Below are 19013 nucleotides of genomic sequence, written 5' to 3'. Positions count from 1 at the left end.
TATTTTTAGGTTGAGAATCTATTTCAGGCTGAATTTTGAAGTAGACTTTGTTGCTACTTAGCAGTACAAAAGCCTTAAAATGTATTTTCAGATTATTTGGTGATGTAAAAGGTCATTGTTTTTCTTTTATTATAAAAAGTGTTTTTATAAACTACCTCAATGGTTCCTATCTATTTTTGTTCTTAATAAGTGGAAAGAAATGGAAAGACAATGTATTTTAAAATGTTTTTTCCATTGTGATGTAGCTTGACAAAATTAGCATTTTATCTTGCATACTTGCTTCTAGTTTGATATTTGTATCATTAGTGAAAGGCACGTTCATTTCTGGGCCTTCGGTGCTTTACTTTTAAAGCTCATGATATTAATCTGTCAATCTGGGAGGCAGTTGTGCAGCATGGTGGTCTGCGTCAGTGCTAAATTCTGAGATTACAAGCCTGACATTTAGAACTACATTGGGCATATCTGCAAAAGTTTTATGATATAAATGAAACTGTCTCACGTGAGCAGCTTCCTAAAAGAGGTAAATTTTGTTTTTCCACAGTTCTGGGCTATTTCCACTCCTTGCCAATGCCGCTATGTCTGTCAAGCCAACATTATTGAGTCTGTATGAGATTTATTACCTCCCTTTGGGGAAAACATTGAAACCAGGTCTGCAAGGACTGTTAACTGGGATTCTGCCTGGTTTAGAGGAGGGGTCAGAATACTATGAAAGGTAAGGATATGCTAATAAAGCAATATGATGAATTATTTTTTCCTGCAACCTTTTATTACATACTTATTTTTGGATTTATTTTTTTTTAAAGATACATGGTACTCATTTAATTCAGTCATATTAATTGTAACTGAACAACATTATGGTGGAAGATTACGAACAATAATTATGGTAAACTAACTGTTAGTTGTTCCTGATATTGAAAGGGAATTGACATGAAATAAACTTAGCATTATATTTCAGTTATGGCAGTATATGGCATGTTAGGAACCAGAAACATCAGGAAGCACTTCTTTACTGCGCAGGTCGTGGAGCACTGATACAGGTTGCCCAGAGAGGTGGTGGAGTCTCCCTCCTTGGGAGACCTTCAAAAGCCACCTGCATGTGGTCCTGGGCAACCTGCTCTGGGTCACACTGCTTGAGCAGGGGAGCTGAGCCAGATGACCCCCAGAGGGCCCTTCCAGCCTCAGTTGTTTTGGGATTCTGTGAACATACTGCTTGTTTCTTTTCATGGGTTGTCACTGAAGTTACTTTTGCCATATTAGTCAGGCTAAAAGACATATTTAAACTAGATTTAAGATGCACACACCAAGCTTCCATCATTTAGATTTGTTTGTTACCATATCTAAGTTATAATTAAATCACCTATGTGAGAGACAGGCAGCAATGATCCACCAATCTGTATGGCTTATTAATATGTTTTTAGCAGAGTGGTTTGGGAGGTAATAGCTCTTCTTACACTGACTGGGGCTTAGGCTTGCTGGATATCTTGATCATAGTAGCTGTGGCATTGGTGTAGAATCTTAATATATTAATGGATGAAGTTATACTCCACAGCTTTGGGGTTTTGGAATTGATCATGTGTTTTCATATTCTTGATATTTCCGTGGAATGTGGCTTAGAACTTCAGAAGCTGGAATTTTACAACTTGTACATGAAGAGCAATTTAACCGTACCTCTTTCCATTTCTGTGTAGGCAGATACAGCATAGTTGGCATACCAACTACAGTGGGCAAGGACTACCTAATTCTTTGCTGTGCAGTTTCCATCACTCTCCAAGGGCTACTCAGTTTGCCTTTCAGGGCCTGCCGTACTGTGTGGAGGTGCTGCCCATGACTGGGGAGACGTGAGGGCAGTGAAAGCGATAGCTCTTGCTCAAACAATTGTTATGCCCTGTTATTGCCAGAAGTGCCTGGTGCAAGGCATCAGTGGGCAAAAGCTGTTTCCTTCATTCTTTTCTGCAGTAGCTGTGCTTTCCTGCTCTCTCTGTCTCTTAGCCAACAGTTGGCTTCAAGTAGCAGATGAAAAAGTTATTTGGCCCATTGAACATACAAAGTATGTAAGGTGAAGCTGTGGGCATGCAGAAGTGCTTTGTGAGCCAGGCTGGCCCAGGCTTGCTAGCTGGATCACTCTGTTCAGGCTGCATTAAAAGGTTCAGGACCAGGGCTTCTCTTAGCCACTCAAAATAAAATGTTGATCTTCCCGTAAGGCTTGATTATTAATTTATTAGAATTAGTGGTGAGGGCGAGGACTGTGCTGCATGACCTAATTCAGCTGACTTGGTTTTATTCTGCAGAACAAACACGCTGTTGGAGAAGGTTGCCTCAGCTGTGGACCAGTCAGCGTTCTATAGTGCTCTCTGGGGTAGTCTGCTCACAAGCCCCGCAGTTCGCCTGCCTGGAATCACTTATGTCCTCTCCCACCTCAACAGGAAGCTTTCAATGGAAGATCAACTCTATATAATTGGCAGTGACATTGAATTAATGGTAATGTTTTACTGACAGCAGTAAAACTGGTGTTAGACTTATTGTATAAGCTGCTTCAGGGGGGTATAGATATCTTCTGTATCTTTGAATGTAGCCTTTGAAAATACAAAATGGACATTAATTTGTTACACCTCCAGTTAAACCTATTTTTTTGAGTATGATGAAAGTGTTGCAAAGCTGAGTTAGTGTTTCAGACCTGCTTAGGTTTGGTATAGAACTTTATCTCCATTCAATTACTTCAGTTAAAAATGGTTATTTGTCTTTTTTTTTTTTTTTTTTTAATAAATATGCTTACATTTAATGTATTGTTATTTAAAAAAAGCAAAAGCTTATACTTATGTAGTTCAAAAAAAGCTTATACTTATGTAAGCTTATTTTTGCTTATAAGCAAAAAGCTTATACTTATGTAGTTCAGGGAACCTGTTGGTTATGTTTCTTCAGTGGTAAAATAACTATATCTTCCTGTTCTGATTAATTATTCAAAATTCTAAAATAACTATTTTATACATTTCACCATATTTGTAAGCAACTGTTCTTACTTTGTGAGAGTTCAGTTATATCTACCTACTTAAAAGAGAGCAAATAACTTATTCTTTTGTTCCTGCTATTATTTCAGGTGGAAGCAGTAAGCACATCAGTGCAAGATACCAGTGTCTTAGTACAAAGGAGCACATTGGACCTTATCCTCTTTTGTTTTCCATTCCATATGAGCCAGGTAGGTATTAATATAAAAGATACTAATGGGAAAACTCCTAAAGGTACTGTTTCTTATCAGTAGCAGTATTTATGCAGTGTTTATTAGTGATTTTTCTCCGAGTTTGAAGAGTCATCTATAAGAGTTTGTCTTGTAAGTTTGGCTATTCTCATGCCATGATCTCTACCTTTGTTCTTTCTAGCTTGATGTGTTAAATTCCACCTATGCATACCCAAACCCTAATATATAATATTGTGTCTAGTCTCTAAAAAAAACTTTTAATTTGCTCTAATTTGATTTGAAAGCAAATCATCTGTTTATGTGCAAGTGTCCAATTCTCAGCATTCAAAAGCAGTGAAAGCTAATCTTTTAGCATAAGTGCTTCAGAACATGAAAGAATTAAAAAAATAATTATTGGCTTTGGGTCAGCCCAGTGGAGCTGGAGTAATGGGAGATAAGGCCTAGAAACTCTAAGGTCTATTTTTTTATTTCTTTAGTGTTTTTTTTTGTTTTTTTTTTTTTAATGTATATACACAAAATTCTCAGTCTGTTAGAAATTATAGAAAACCTGTACTTTCCTGTATAAAGAACTGTGTTTTGTCATGTGCAAGTGTTTTTATTCACACTTATCAGTTAGCATAAGAATATTTTGTGTGTCCCTTTTTAGGTGGTAGGCTGACGAAATTATCAATACACATTTTTTTTAATTTTAAGACTTATACAAACCTTCAAAACAGTAACAGATGGAATTTATTTAAAATTCTTTCCTCTGATTTTTTTTTAAACTGGGTTTTGGTTGAGTTTTCTTTCAAGGGTTTTGTCTAATAAGGAAAATTAAAGTACCTTGTAAGAAAAATGAGTTGCTAAAGAAGTATTTTTGCTATTTATGAAGTGTATACGTATTTATATATACTACAGAGTGCTTGTCTAATTATTTTTTTTTGGTTTCTTAAAAGTAAGATTATGTTGTACTACTCTGAATTCATATATAAACATGAAATTAACGATGTTTTAATACACACTAAGCAGCTACCATAGAAGGAATGTTACTTTTCATAGTTAAATTGTCTTGTTTCTAACTTCAGGCAACGCGTCCAGACATGATCAGAATTTTGTCAGCAGCCCTTCATGTAGTGCTGCGCAGGGATATGTCGCTTAATCGAAGGCTTTATGCATGGCTTCTGGGTAGGTTTGCACTTTGATTTTTGACTGATAATGCAATAAAGATTGTACATTCATTGGCAGTGTTTTGCTATACTTCAGAGAAAGTTGCTTGGAAAAATGAAATGCATAATTTGTGTCACAAGGAAGAAAAGCAATCTGTCTCTCTGGGCATAAATGAAAAATGTCATGCTGAAACTCCTAATTGTTACATAAATTATCTGTATGTTTTGCTATAGCAGCAGTTATGGGCTGCATTCAGGCATGCATAGACACTGAAAGGCAAGTTTTATCTCCCTAAAACCTTACAAAGGAAATCCAGAGAACAGGCTTTGTAGTTGAAGGATAATAGGACAGAAGGGATGAAAATAAAATGGAATGTTAAAATGTGTTGATACTATATTGGTAGAGGCTTGAGCATGCAAACCTTAACTTTAAGCTTCATTAAATATTTGCATGGTTGAATTAACAAATCACCAATTATTTTTCATGTCTTCCACAGGCATAAAACATTATTTCAATCCCATTTGGGGGTAAAAATGGATTACTGAGAAGACAGACACTTACTACTACCAAATGATAGATTATCATTTATTAATACAGGCTTACTCTTCCGTATGAAATCAGTTTGTAATCAGAAAAGGATGAGAGAGAAGAGCAGCTATTTAGAAGACTTTAGTAACTACTTAGAGAATATTTAGAAAATTAAAACATTTTCTAAATAAATTAAAAATACTCTTGCCTTTTTCTTTTGAGAAAATGAAATCTGTGGTCACATGTAGCTGGTCTGTTACTCCTGAAAACCACTTTCAGCCCACTTTGAGAGAGAATTCAGGATCTTAGACGTGGGAGTTCCTAAGTGTGTCATAGAAACCAGAGACTGAATGGAAGGAAATGTTTTCCTTTTCTGGAGGGAAGACACTTATGCTCTGCTCTTACCTTTTTTGTTAAGCTTCCTGTCTCACCAGCAAATACAAATGTACTACTCAGGCTAACCAGAACCCTTCCCAGCAGCTGTAGTATCTTTCCCAGCAGATAGATAAGACATCAGAGCCAGGTAGCTTGTGGGTGAATGAGGAAAATAAGTAGCCAGGGAACACTGGGAGGAGAACTGAAGGTACTAAGGGAGGGATGGAGTAAGCAACACTATTTTTCATGAGGGAATCGGTTTTGTTGTTGTAGAAGCTGCAGGGATTTAAAGGATTAACATGAAAAAATGAGGGGTTCTTTAGTTTTGCTGTTTTGTTTTTTTTTTTTTTTTCCTGCAAAACTGCATGGATTCTTTGTTTTTAGTACTGCATATTAAATTCACACAACTTCTTGCCAGATGGATGTCATCCATTAGATGATTAAATATATCAACTTCAGCAAAAATCTTTTCATGCTTTAATCATTTTGCAGGATCCTGACTTGCAAATTATTCATCTCTTAAAGAAAGACAGTGAAATGCACTGTCACGCTGCGTGCCTACATTTTCCAATTTAGCTAAGTTTGGGGGGATTAGATATGTCTTCTGCTGTTATTGAAAAAGATATTTCATGCTTCTAAAATCACTTTTTTCTTGGTTGTGGAAGCTTCTACAGCCATTGCATGAGTGAGGTTCCCACTGTAAGATACTGGAACCTCAGAAAATAGTTTCATAATGCCTATTCTTGGTGCTGTTCTGTGAATAGTTACTGCCTCCATTAAATATATTTTCAGAGAGACTTATTGGCATTTTGTCTTTTTCTTTTTACACTATGCTGCTTTTATATTACTGTGGTATCCTACTGCTAGCACATACTGTATGTGTAGGGGAGTCAGTTATGTTTGAAGACTCTCTGAAGTCCGATGTTCTGCACAGATTATTTGATTCTGGTGTTACCTATTCCTTCCTATTGTTTTATATATGGGAGTGGTCTTACTAACATTTTCTAGGCATAAAAATGACATTCCATCTCTTTGAATTCTGGTTAGCTTAACCATTGAGATAACAGTGGTTGTTTTAGGTTGCTGCTGAGCAGAATTCTCAGACTTCTCTTCTTTTTTTTTTTTTCTTTTGTCAAATCAATTGTGTGTCTTCATAGTATTAATACTGACATATTCTTATGGGACATAGTCCTAGAGTGTCTTCTCAGAACTATAAAGTTTATGCTGTGGTATTGAACACTTGTTTCTTTTCTATGAGAAGGAATTTGATTAGGAGCGTTGAATAAAGTTAAACTTTGTAATTTGTGTGCAAACTGCTTGCATGGAAGTATCACTTACTTTCTTGTATTAAACTCTCTTTAAAATCATCTTTCTCTTGCCAACATTACTTGGACATCATCTTGGTAAGTTACCAGTGCTAATGTGTTAATTTGTAATTTAAACAAGTTGATAAAATATTCTATTAAGAGATAAATATTTATTTGCCTTCTCTTTTGTTTGCTTGAAGGTTTTGATAACAATGGTGCCCTTATAGGACCCCGAAGTACAAGGCACAGCAATCCTGAGGAGCATGCCACTTACTATTTCAATACCTTCTCTAAGGAGATGTTAGTCCAGGTAACTAATACAGTGTTTTATTGTGGCATGTGTCTTCATAAATAGGTACTGACTGAAGTTGCTGTCTCTGTCTTGTGACTTGACATTTCAATGTGACCATGTAATTTCTGTCTTACTGTGGTATTATGTCCTACTCTTCTAAAACCCTCTCAATGAAAAATGTAGTGAAGATATGAGACAATGTGTTTCTTCACAATAACAATATGATCAGGACATATGTTAGATTTCTGCTTGTCCTATTATTCCATGAATGCAGCATACATGGAAGATACTTGATTATAAGCCCAGCACGCTGAAGCCTTTTCTATGATAGAATAGAATTGGGGAGTTCTTTTCTACTAATATAGTTACAGAAGATTCCTTTAGTTTGGGAATCGGAAAATTGTGAGCAGAAAGTCATTACTCAGAAGGCCTGTGTAAGAAGGATCTTCATCCCTCCTAGGCAAGGGGAACATCTTTTCCACTGTCCACTGGCAGTCAGGAATAGTCAAGCAAGTTGACTGTCATGCTGTTTGACCCTCCAAGCCTAGCTAAATGTGCTGGGATCACCTTGTCTCAAGAACTGCGCTCCTTTTCTCACAGTAATTAAAGTATACAGACGTCTTTCAAAATGCTGTGTCTGATCTTGAAATCAGGAAGATATTTTCTCATTAAGGCAAATTGATAAGATCAGGATTTTTCTGATATTCAGTTAAATTGCAGTACTGTGTGTGGGAATTAGAGTGGGGTTTCCAACATTAGTAGCTGACAAGATTATTTAGCTTACTGCTACTTGAAGCTGATATCCAGCAGAGAGCTAGCACTTCTCAGTTTTATCTGAAGTTAATGAGAACTGCTGATTTAGTGATGAGGAAGAGAACTGAATTCCCGTAAAACAAGGAACTTGCTGGCCCTCTTCACCCTTTTCTTGCCTCTTCTGCTTCCCAGGGCAGATGATGAATATCTAAACCTTGAGGAGAGGTTTGGATGAGATGCAGCTTCACCCATACCATCTATACAAAATGTAGTGATCTTTTACCATCCTTTAGGCACTTGTTCTGGTTGTCCTTTTAAATCTGCCCATCTGTGTGTCTTAAGGTCATTAAAGTTTTTCTGTCTGAAAAAACTAATGGCAGTGTAAAGTTGAAACAGTCCATTTATTTTTTATTTATTTCTTTTTAAGCATACAACTACTGTAACACTAGAATGGAGAGTAGCTATTTTTGACGATGGGGATGATCCATTTGTTTTTTGTCTTAAAATACTTTAAGGGCATTAAAAGCAATGGTTTGGTCTAGAAGATGTAAATATATATAGATTGTTCTGTTCTGCCTTCTTCTCTAGTAGTCTCTCAATGAATTGTACTTAGACAAATTACTGAGAGTTCTGACCTTCTAAAGATATGTTAAAGTACCAAAGACTTTCCTTTTGGGATACTGGCTGATACCTCCTGATTTGTAGCAGATGTAAAAGTGGTCTGCCATGTAGATGGGCCTAGTATATGCTAGATGGACAGATTATTATTTATTCAGTCCTTAAATTCTACATGCCTTGCCTTCTCGAACAATTTCTTCAGTACTTTTTATGTCGTCTTTTTTGTTCTCAAGATTGGTATCTACTTACAGTATGTTACTGGGCATTCTCTATTTCTTTTTGAATTTTAGTATATACCTATTAATATTTCTGTGGATCAGAATTTAATCTTACAGGCAAAGCTGAAAGAATAGTTAAGCTTGGAGAAAATGAGCTGCATTGAGATAATGGTTTCCACTACTGAGAGTTTTCTCTTTATATGCAGCCTTTATTGTATCTTTATTTCAAAAGCTGTTTTCTGGTGTTCTTTTTCTTTTTCCTGTTATGCTCTTGCTCTTTGTAGGCCATGGTTGGAATATTACAAGTTAATGGACATGGAGAAGAAAGCACATTAATGCAAGACTTAAAGCCTTTTCGAATTCTTATCAGTTTGCTGGATAAGCCTGAACTAGGTAATTGTCATACTACTACTTCTAGTCTTTATTTTGTCTCACATGGTTTGCTTAACTGTTTTTTTTTTTTCTTTTGTTGGTCAAATCGAAAAAAGCTTTCTTTTTAATGACAGTGCTAGTACTGTCAGGTTACTGGATTTCTAGATTTTTCCAAGCTAATAATTTTATGTCGTTGTTAGATTTACCTTCATCCAAATGCAATTTCTTCTACTTTCACTGCATGAAATAGGAAATTCAAGTCATAGGCAGAAATGACTGCATGTTGAAAGAAATGCTAATAGGATCTTTCTCATTTCTTTAATTGAACAGTGAATTTACAGTTTCAAATTCTCAGGTGTTGCTTTTGGGAATAATCTCATTCTGCTAATATGCTCATAGAGTTCAGAGGTGTTAGCAACAAAACAATTATTTTATTTCAGAAGAATTATCAATTAGGAAGCAAGGTTTTATTTTTTATTATTTTGTTTTCATTTTCTTTTCTGCTGTTTGGAGTGTTAAGAGGCAGTTTTTCATCAGTTTAAGTGCAGGGGACTGAGACAGATGTAAATAAGGCAAAGCATTGACAACAATTGAGCCTTTTTTCTCTAGTAAGAGTTTGGGAGGTCACTGATAATTATGGAAACTTCTGTACAAATGTTCGGGGGCAGAATAATAAAAGCATAAAAATGCAGCAATTGTAAGAGTATTAACTTGAAAAGGAAGTGGTTAAGACAGACTTCAAAGAACAAAATATCTGATAAGAATTTGATGTCTTCCTGGTAATTAGTGATTTTTTGGGGGTCAGTAATGTTTTCAGAGGCAATGTGTGCACATGAAGTTTTCTCAAAATAAGCAAAGCTATGAGGATTCTTTCAGCAAAGTGAAACAGAAGAAGCTAGTAGGATTTCGACTTGGTGACCCTAATGTAGGTAATGACCATAATGAAGGTAATTCAGTAAGACTAGGAGACAACACAAGAAAACAAGGGGTATTTCCAGCAGGATCACTTTGGGAACTATTCTCAAAGTTGGTTGTTTATTTTATTTGTCCATCTTAAAAATCAGAATTTTGCTCAAATTTGAAGAAGGCACTATTTCAAAAAAATATCCTGTAGCTTATATCTGAAATTAAAGAAAACCTACCTACATTTAAAAGGAAGATACTCAAAATATTTTCTCTCTTATTACTCACATTTAAATATTTGAGTATATTTTCTGTACAGTAATAGTATAAACTAGCTTCTGGGTAGGTATTCTAAAATGGTTGTTTAAAAGCTACCTTTGATTGAGAATCCACATAGTTACGTTTAATAATACCTTAAAGATAGTGATTTGGCTTGAGCACGGTCCATGCTAACGTGCTTGCCTAGCTTTTCAACTTAGAAGTATTTGTATTGAGCCACCATTGGACATGTATGGACCAAGAATTCCCCTTGTGCTTTAGAATACTCCTAGTGACTGTAATTGCCTGTATGTTTCTGGAATGAAAAAAAAAATATCTGAAATTGAGGTAATTTACAAAATTGAACAAAATGACTTGTGGCTTCAGTGACCAAAGCTAACTAATGATTTGTTTAATTTCAAGGGTGGACTGTTGTGCTGTTATAACATACAATGCTGTCATTGCTGGTATTTCTCTTTAGGCCCTGCCATCCTGGAGGATGTATTGATTGAAGTTTTCAGAACATTATATACACAGTGCAAAGCAGAACTGGAGCTTCAGGCAGAGCCTTCTTTCAACAAAGATCACACACAGCTAAGCAGGTAGACAGTGTGTATAATGTATTTTACATTTGAAAAGAAATGCATCTTTCTGCTGCTGAAAGCATGCTGTATCTAGGCCATAGCTGTGAAGCCTGTGAGGCTGTGACCTTGTTTTCTTCCTGATACAGGTTCCGTTGATATTAATTGCAACTTCTGTGTTCACTGCAAAGGTCTGCAGGGCTCTAGTTGTTTTTTGTTTTGTTTTGTTTTTAACATTTAGAATGCAGTTGTTGTTTTTTGTCCATGACACAATTGCTTGTTTGATACAGCTGAAGTTCAGTGTTTTGATGGTATAGATTAGTTGTGCCATTCTTTACATCTGTGTTTTTCCCACTTCCATGCCCTTCTCCCCCCCCAAAAAAAAGTGTGGGCTGATGAGATTTCTTGTAGAAAAAATTGAAGATATAAGTGTTAAAAGTATTTTAAGATTTGTGCTGAATACCTCAAAATACGGAGGAGAAAAGTTCAAAGCAGGGAGGAAGCAACTAAACAACTGTAGGAATCCTCATGAGAAAACAGACAGGAAACCTGGGAGCCATACAGAGACATTAGTATGCAGAGCCTGCCCTACGCTGCCCTACACCTAGCCCTAGAGCAACAACCCTAGGGATGGGGGGAAGGTGTTTTGTCAGTGGTGACTGGCAACGGGTAAACTTGGTGCAGTACATAACTTAGAAATGAAGTCTAAAAATTTAAAATGTTTGTTTTTTCTTTTAGCAAACTGAGAGAAAACAAGAAAACAGCAGAATTGATTAAAACTGCCAATCTTCTATTTAATTCCTTTGAGCCTTACTACATGTGGGATTATATTGCTCGTTGGTTTGAAGAATGTTGTAGGTAGGTTGTAATGCTCTGTATTTTTCTGTATGTGTGTGTATGTTCTGTTTGCTTTTTTTTTCTTTGCCTTTAAAAAAAGGCAAAAGAAAGTTACAACTTAGATGATCTTATTAGGGTAAGTCTGACTAACATGATTTCCTTCTGGAAATTCCTTTCCCTTCTTTGCTTCCATAAGATGATCTGCTTAATAGCTGAGCAAAAGGCTGTGGGTGTTGCTTACCTGGGTTTTAGTAAAGCATTTGACACAGTTTCCCACAGTATTCTCCTGGAGAAGCTGGCTGCCCGTGGCTTAGACAGGTGTGCAGTTTGCTGGGTGAAGAGCTGGCTGGATGGCTAGGCTCAGAGTTGTAGTGAATTGAGTTCAGTCCAGTTGGTGGCAAGTCACCAGTGGCACTCCACAGGGCTCAGTCTTCGGGCTAGTTTAATGTTTTTATCGGTGACTGGGATGAGGGGGTTAAGTGCACTCTCAGTACATTTGCAGATGGTACTGAGTTCAGCTGTACTTTGATCTGCCTTGAGGTTAGAAGGACTCTGCAGAGGGATCTGGATAGCCTGGGTAGATGTGCCAAGCCCAACACACAACATTCAGCAAGGCTGAGTGCTGGGTCCTGCACTTGGCTTGTAACAACCCCATGCAGGGTACAGGCCTGGGGAAGAGCGGCTGCAAAGCTTCCCAGCAGGAAAGGACCTGGGGGTGCTGGTCAACAGCCAGCTGAACGTGAGCTAGCAGTGTGCCCAGGCTACTAGTTTTAGGAAGCAAATTGTATGTTTTAAGGAGAGATGGTTACCTGATAAAGGTGTGGGTTGAGTACTTGATTTAAACATATGTCACTGAACAACTATGTTGTTGCCATTTAATCTTTCGATAATTACTTAATGTTTTAGACTGGCTTTCTGTGATGCTCCTATTTCAAATAAATCACTTTTTCAGTCCTGGGGATATATGTTCGGGTGCTCTTCCAAAACCAAGAGAAAAGATGAGCATAATTAACTACTACTGAGAATGTGACACTGCCCTTAACACCTCCCCCATGAATGAGTTGGAGAAACAAATTCCTTTATTTATAATATCTTCAGATTGCAATGTGTTTGTGTGTTTGTGTTCTGTCTAACTTTATTCAGCAATAGCGCTCATCAGATTTTGAATTCTTGTTGATAATAAAACAGTGCTGTCAGTTGAAGTTGAAGTCTAGAAGAGCCTATCTTGTTTTTATCTTGCACAGCTTTAAAGCTTCGTGGGCTTTTTATTTCGTTTTTGATTATCTTAAATATTTAATGCCTTGTGTATAGATCTCGTCAAAATGACTGCTTCCAGTAGCCCTGTTCCTTTAATTCTATCATTGGTGCCTGTGCTCATACCAGAAAATACTGCAGTACATGGTGGAGTCACAAATGCAATTTTCTTTAGCCTGAATTTCGTTATTTTATGAACAAAGACTTTTTTACAGTAAAAGGCTGGTTGCATGTTTTCAGAAGAAGCCACAGTGGGGCAAATGTGGTACTTAACAGAAATAGAAGAGACTCCTTATTTGTTTGTAGGAATTCTCCCTTGTATGTACAGCTTTTTATTAATATAAAGGAATGTGGTCAATGTAGTGGGGTGGGGAAAAGATGTCATGAAACCCTATTTGAATTTTGCAGGAGGACATTACATGCCAGACTGCAAACTGGGCCTGGAGGTGGTAATGAGCAATCTGAGTTACCCCTGACAAATTTCTGCTTGTTAGTAGATTTTTTGTTGGATATAGTGTCTTTGGTAAGAACTGTTTTACTTCTTGCTAATCCTGGCATACTGTCTCTTTATAGTCTACAGAAATACCTTACTTTATTAAATTTTCTTACCAAAAAGATATTGTCATAAATTGGTGGGTAACTTTAAAAGAAATTTTGATTTCAGTGTATGATTTTTGCTGGGATGGTTGGATATTTGCGAACTTCTAATGATGCTTACATCTGAAACTTTTTTGTTTGTCCTCTATTTCTTTTCTCTAAAACTGCACTGTATTAATTACGAGCATAGTCTTTTGTAGTTTCATATGCTAGTTTAAACGTGCAATTTTCTTTTAAAGCTCTTTTAAATGTTGTGATAAGATGTATCTTTCTGTTGGCATTGCTTAATGTAGCAAAGACTGTTGGAACTGTTTTTTCTACCTGTCTTTCCTCAATTCTCTGCTTTCTTATTTCAAAGCCTACTAGAAGTATGAGAGTGCTGTGTCAGGTATGGCAATCAGCCCATTTTCCATTTACTTATACTTACTAATGATTTGTTTTGCCATTATTTTCCATTCTTTAATTTATATATTAAGAATATTAAAATAATATTATTTTTAGCCTTATTACCGTATTTTGTAACTTGTATGTAGTGAGCAAGATGTAAATTTCTGAAAGAAGTTAAATATGTATATTTGTTGGTTACCCCAATGTAAAATTCATTTTGTAAATTTTGGGAAGGATGTAGTTCTTAGTCTCAGTTTTAAGACATTCATTTTCCATATGTGTAGAACACAGTTAAGCTAATTACAGGTACCACTGTTATAGCAAATAACTATTAGGGTGGGATTTGTTACAACTCATGAGCTGTTGTATTTCTTTTCTAGGAGACTTACATTGAAATACAGACAGAACACTTGCCTCAGCTGTTGCTCAGAATGATTTCTGCATTGACAAGCCACCTTCAGACTTTGCACTTGTCTGAGCTTACTGATTCTCTGAGACTCTGCTCAAAGATCCTTAGTAAGGTCCAACCTCCGCTGCTCTCTGCAGGTGCAGATGGTACCCTGCAGCTTCCTAGTGGACACAGTAGCTCCATCAAAGAATGGGAAAATAAAAAGGTAACTTGGATTGTGCAGTGTCTTGGAAAAATGACACTTTTGTGTGTGTGTGTCACTTTCCTTTAATGAAAAGTGGGCTTCCTAAGTCAGTGTTGAACTACTTACAGCCCTTCATTGGATTTAGCTTAACATACAGCAGAAGGTGTTGATCCTTAAGGGTTTTTATCTATACTTAATAGTATGTGTATAGAAATCATCTCAGAATCAGAAAATTAGAAAACTAAAACTCCTGTTTGATATTTTAGTGCACTTCAGAAGTCTGATCTCGTAGAATAACTGAACTCAGAAGAATTCTTCACCTTGGTTATGTGTGAGGAATGTGTTAATTCATCTATCACCCAGTTTATATACAGCAGATGAATATCTATCAATTGTTTTACTGTCAAGTTCTTGGAATTATTTATTAAAGAAATAGAAGTTTCAAACAAGCCAGCAGGTATTTCTTTTAACAATTTGTCTAACGTGTTCCAGGCAACCATGGCGGTGGAAATTATTTTAAGTGACATGCCCTGAAATCCTTGATCTCTGATGGATCCAGCTGAAGAAACTAGAGGAACATCATAGAGTGGTTTAGGTTGGAAGTGACAGTTGGAGGTCACTGCTTTGGAATTGCAGGGACAATTTCAAAGTTAGATTCTACTTTAAAGCTAGGTCAGGTTGCTCAGGATCATATCCAGCTCAGTCTTGAGTATCTCCAAGGACCAAGTTCCCACAACTTCTCTGTACAGCCTGTTCATTTGCTCTGTTTGACTACATTAATAGGGTAAGGGATTTCCAAATACTTGGTTAGAATTCCCATTGTTGCAGCTTGTGTTTTTTGCCTCTTGTTCTTTCACTCTGGATTTCTCAGCACGCCTCCATCTTTTCAGCTAACTAACGGGAAGTCTTAGCAATAAAGATGCAACCCTTAGCATTTTTATTTTCCTTAAGACTGAGTAAATCCAACTCTCTCAGCTTTCCTTGTGTGTCAAGTGCTCCTCTGGTGGCCCTCCACTGAGCCACTTCAGTTTTAGTACATCAGTGTCTGTTTTTTACTAATTATCACAAGCTTGGGCACAATATTCTAGATGCAGCCTTAAAACTGATGAACAGAGGGGAGTAATTTCCTCCCTTGACATACTGGCTACACGTCTGCTAATACAGACCAGTACGTGGTTTGTATTCATCTCCAGAAGGGCCCTCTGCTCATGTTCAGCTTGTTCATTAGGACTCACACATCCTTTATGCACGATCCTATCCTTATCCTTTTTAGCCAGCTGACACCCAGCCTGCGATGGCTTTCTTTTTTTATAAAACCTATTTTAATGGAGTATTTTTGCCCCTTGAACCTTCACAGGCCTTTTTCTTTCAATTACAACCAACTGACGTGTGAGCATAGCTTTTACTAAAAGAGAACAAAATTAATTCCCTTGTTTCTAGTCTCTTGTGCAGTGAAATTCAAAAGATAGCATCACCTATTATCTCTTTGCATACTTCTTACTATGTATTAACATAGTGAAAGCTATCCCAAGCAAACTTTAGTTTTGATTCTTACTGTCTCTGGTAAAGCAAGATGCAACGCATTATATACGTAACGATGTTTGTTTTTATTTATTTACAAAAAAAAAAACTTGCTCAGATCTTTATGCTTGAATAAGAGCACAAATTTGAGGCTTGTACTGATTAAGACATTAGACAGCAAGATGGAACTTTTGGGCCTGCTGGATCTCAGGCAACATCTGCTGTCACAGTTAAAACAGCTTGGTGAGAAGTCTGTAGGCGTGTACTTTACCTGCACTTACTCCCCCTGATCCATGCACTGCTGTTTGAGCTGCATTCACCTCATTCACCTCCAGCAAGCAGAGGCTGTGACAACAGTTACCAGCAGACTATGGGAGATTAGAGCAGCACAGAAAGCTGCTGTGAATTCCTTTTGTGTAGGAATCATTCATCAGTTATGTGCGTGTTCAGAACTGATAGGTATAGGTATAGGCACTTTTTAGATTTTAATGATGTAATATCTAATGTAATTATTTACTTGTGCAGTGGGATTTTCAAAAGTGTCAACAGAGAAGCGTATGCTTTTCTACACATAAATTTTCCTGTTCTTCTTTCCTGACATCTAGTTTTACCTTGTTTGCCTGCAGACATTTTTTACTCTGTTATGATTGCAGCAGTTTTCTGATTAACAGATAACTATCTTTTCCTTTTGTAGAAGCGCATGCTAAAATCTGGTGTTAAAACAATCTTGCTGGCTAAAATGACAATAAGTAACATCAATTAGTGTTCTCCTTCGTGCTGGAAGTGAGGGTGTTCCATTGGTGTATGAATATCTTGGTTTATGATTCTGTATTAAATACCTTTTCGTATGCATTTCAGAATTCTTTAAATATTATTGCTGTTAACATTTTCTTCCTATCATGATCATGTCTATTTTTAATTAAGGTATTCTGTTTGCTGGACAGTGTTTTTTAATTGTTTTTATCATTTGGTCTATCAAGCTTACTGAAAGAACTTGTAAAAGAAAAATGCAAACGCTATTTTTGCATAAAATTGTTGCTTTCAAATGGAGAAGTAGGTAAATGATTTCTTACTAGTAAATAACCCGTTTAAAATGGTCATTAAACTTTTATCTTAATTAGGTGCCATCAGCTTCGCTTGACAATCCTAATGACGTGTTTGAAGATGGTGAAAATCCTCCAAGCAGCCGGTCGTCAGAAAGCGGATTCACCGAGTTTGTGCAATACCAGGCAGATACAACTGATGACATTGACAGGGCACTGAACGAAGGTCACGGTGCACCTGGCATTCCCATTATAGGTAGCACGTCCTCAGAGACTGAGACGGCATCAACTGTGGGGTCTGAGGAAACCATTGTACAGCCTCCTTCTGTAGTAACGCAGGGGACAGCAACTCGAAGCGGGAAAACGATACAAAAGACTGCAATGCAGTGCTGTTTGGAGTACGTCCAACAGTTTTTAACCAGATTTATCAACCTGTATATCATTCAGAATAGTTCCTTGTCTCAGCCTTTAGGGACAGAGCTTCCAGTAGACCCCAGTAGAGAGCAAGGACAGACCACAAAATGGGATAGAGAATTGCACGGAGATGCAAAGGCAAAGAAAATAAACAAGAAAAAAACACCAAAAGAATACCTTCCTGCCTTTATTGCTGCTTGTCAGCTGTATCTTGAATGTTCAAGCTTTCCCGTTTACATTGCTGAGGGAAACCGTACTTCAGAATTACATCCTGGGAAGCCTGAAGTTGGTAAGCTGAACTCTTTGTTCTTCTCTTTTAAAGTACTCGTTTTCAAAACACTTTTAAAGTAATAGTATTAATGTTGAGTTTGTGTTGCAGCTTGCCATTCCTCTTAGAAATATACGTTTTCGTCTTCATCAATTAATTTGCTTTTTGAAAACTAAGCTATTTCTTCATAGGCTTCATCAAGAACAATGCTGTCATGGGGTTCAACATTTATATGTGTCACACCAATATTAATTATACCGACTGAAGCCTGAGAGTAGAATTTAGACCTTTAGATGTTCCTCTTCACTATATGGAATGTTCTGTTAATAATACAGCTTTGTCATGTGTGATATCAAATGTTGCTATTACAAAACACGTTTTTAGCTTCATTTTAGTAGTTTTGGACTGATATGTGTTTTGATTACTTTGTGGAGTATATGGAAATATAAGATTCTGACCACTGAAAGTCATACCAGATAAGAAATTCATTAATTTTACTTCACTCCTATTAAAGGTTAAGTAGTCCTTTCCTTGAGGGACAGTTTCGCTAACCATTCTTCTAACCACAATTGCATTATGAGCAAATAAAAAAGAAAATACGAGTGGTGGGTTTTGTGAATGTGTTCACAGGTAGGTGAGGCGTCTCTGCAGATACAGGAACATGATTTAACTGTTGACAGTTCGGGATTACTGTAGAAGTGTGACTTCTTGACGGATAATCCTTTTGGCAGTTTGTAAATTCTTCCATTTACAGTCCCAATTCTGTTGAATTAGAACTTCTTCTGGTCTGTAGCTTGACAGCTGTTGTATTAAAGTGATATCATGGTGAATAAGCTTGAAGTGTGCACAAAATGAGAATTACAAGGATTTTGGCTTCATTCACGTTTTTTCTTGGAATCTTCATATTGGCAGCTTTTTGTTCTTATCGATAACTTTTAAAAGCAGTTGGCACCTCTTGCAGGATGATAGTTTTTGTGGTTTGGTGTTTCTGTTTTTGTGTTGTTTTTTTTTTGTTGTTGTTTTGTTTTTTTGAAACAGGCACATTGATTTAACGTGATTTCTTCTGTTCCTGTAGTCCTTAAGATGAATTATATATGCCTTAGCCAGGAGCAGATTGTAGCTATAACTTTGTGAGACCCAAAAATATCAAATATCTGTCAGTTGAAGGGAATGTGGTTACAGTTGTTTATTAACTAAGGGTATTGCAATGCTCAAGGGGTTCTACCTTTTGTAAAAGATCTAACACAGGTTATCATTTATAATATGACCTTGAAATACATAATTTATGATTTTTTCCAACACTAGCAGCCTACAAATGAGTGTTATGTCAGATGACTTAGAAAGCTTAAAAATATCAGCTGTCTGCTTATTACTTTTTCTTTGGATCGTCACTGCCTTCTAAGCTCCAAAGCAAAAAGCTGGTAAAGCTTGAGTAATAATGTGTTCTCGTGAAGGCAGTGATTCTAGGAATTGGTTTGACTTTGCTAAATGTCTTATTTGCTTTGCTTATTCGGCATCTGAATTTTCCCATTTGCAGTCTATTAAACAGTATGAA

At 36.7% G+C, this 19013-nt stretch overlaps 1 protein-coding gene across 9 annotated transcripts in view; it reads left to right on the top strand.

Annotated features, from left to right (window-relative positions):
* The window catches only part of DOP1A (DOP1 leucine zipper like protein A), a 61429-nt gene that overhangs the window by 13188 nt on the left and 29228 nt on the right, over positions 1–19013 (top strand). For 5 of the 9 annotated variants that reach the window (XR_011095219.1, XM_068678079.1, XM_068678073.1 and 2 more), the window contains exons 4-15: positions 542–712; positions 2289–2478; positions 3095–3193; positions 4258–4357; positions 6750–6859; positions 8715–8823; positions 10445–10565; positions 11283–11402; positions 13044–13158; positions 13591–13620; positions 14000–14233; positions 16855–17479. Coding sequence is in view for 8 of the 9 variants with exons in the window: in XM_068678079.1 (XP_068534180.1) it covers positions 542–712; positions 2289–2478; positions 3095–3193; positions 4258–4357; positions 6750–6859; positions 8715–8823; positions 10445–10565; positions 11283–11402; positions 13044–13158; positions 13591–13620; positions 14000–14233; positions 16855–17479 (2024 nt within the window). In the remaining variant the exon portion in view is untranslated. The remainder of the gene's footprint in view (positions 1–541; positions 713–2288; positions 2479–3094; positions 3194–4257; positions 4358–6749; positions 6860–8714; positions 8824–10444; positions 10566–11282; positions 11403–13043; positions 13159–13590; positions 13621–13999; positions 14234–16854; positions 17480–19013) is intronic. The other 4 variants (XM_068678077.1, XM_068678080.1, XM_068678078.1 and 1 more) reach the window with 2 other exon arrangements.

This window comes from Anas acuta, chromosome 3 (assembly GCF_963932015.1).
Source record: "Anas acuta chromosome 3, bAnaAcu1.1, whole genome shotgun sequence".
Classification (NCBI taxonomy): Eukaryota; Metazoa; Chordata; class Aves; order Anseriformes; family Anatidae; genus Anas; species Anas acuta.
This window is presented reverse-complemented; position numbering and strand designations above follow the sequence as displayed.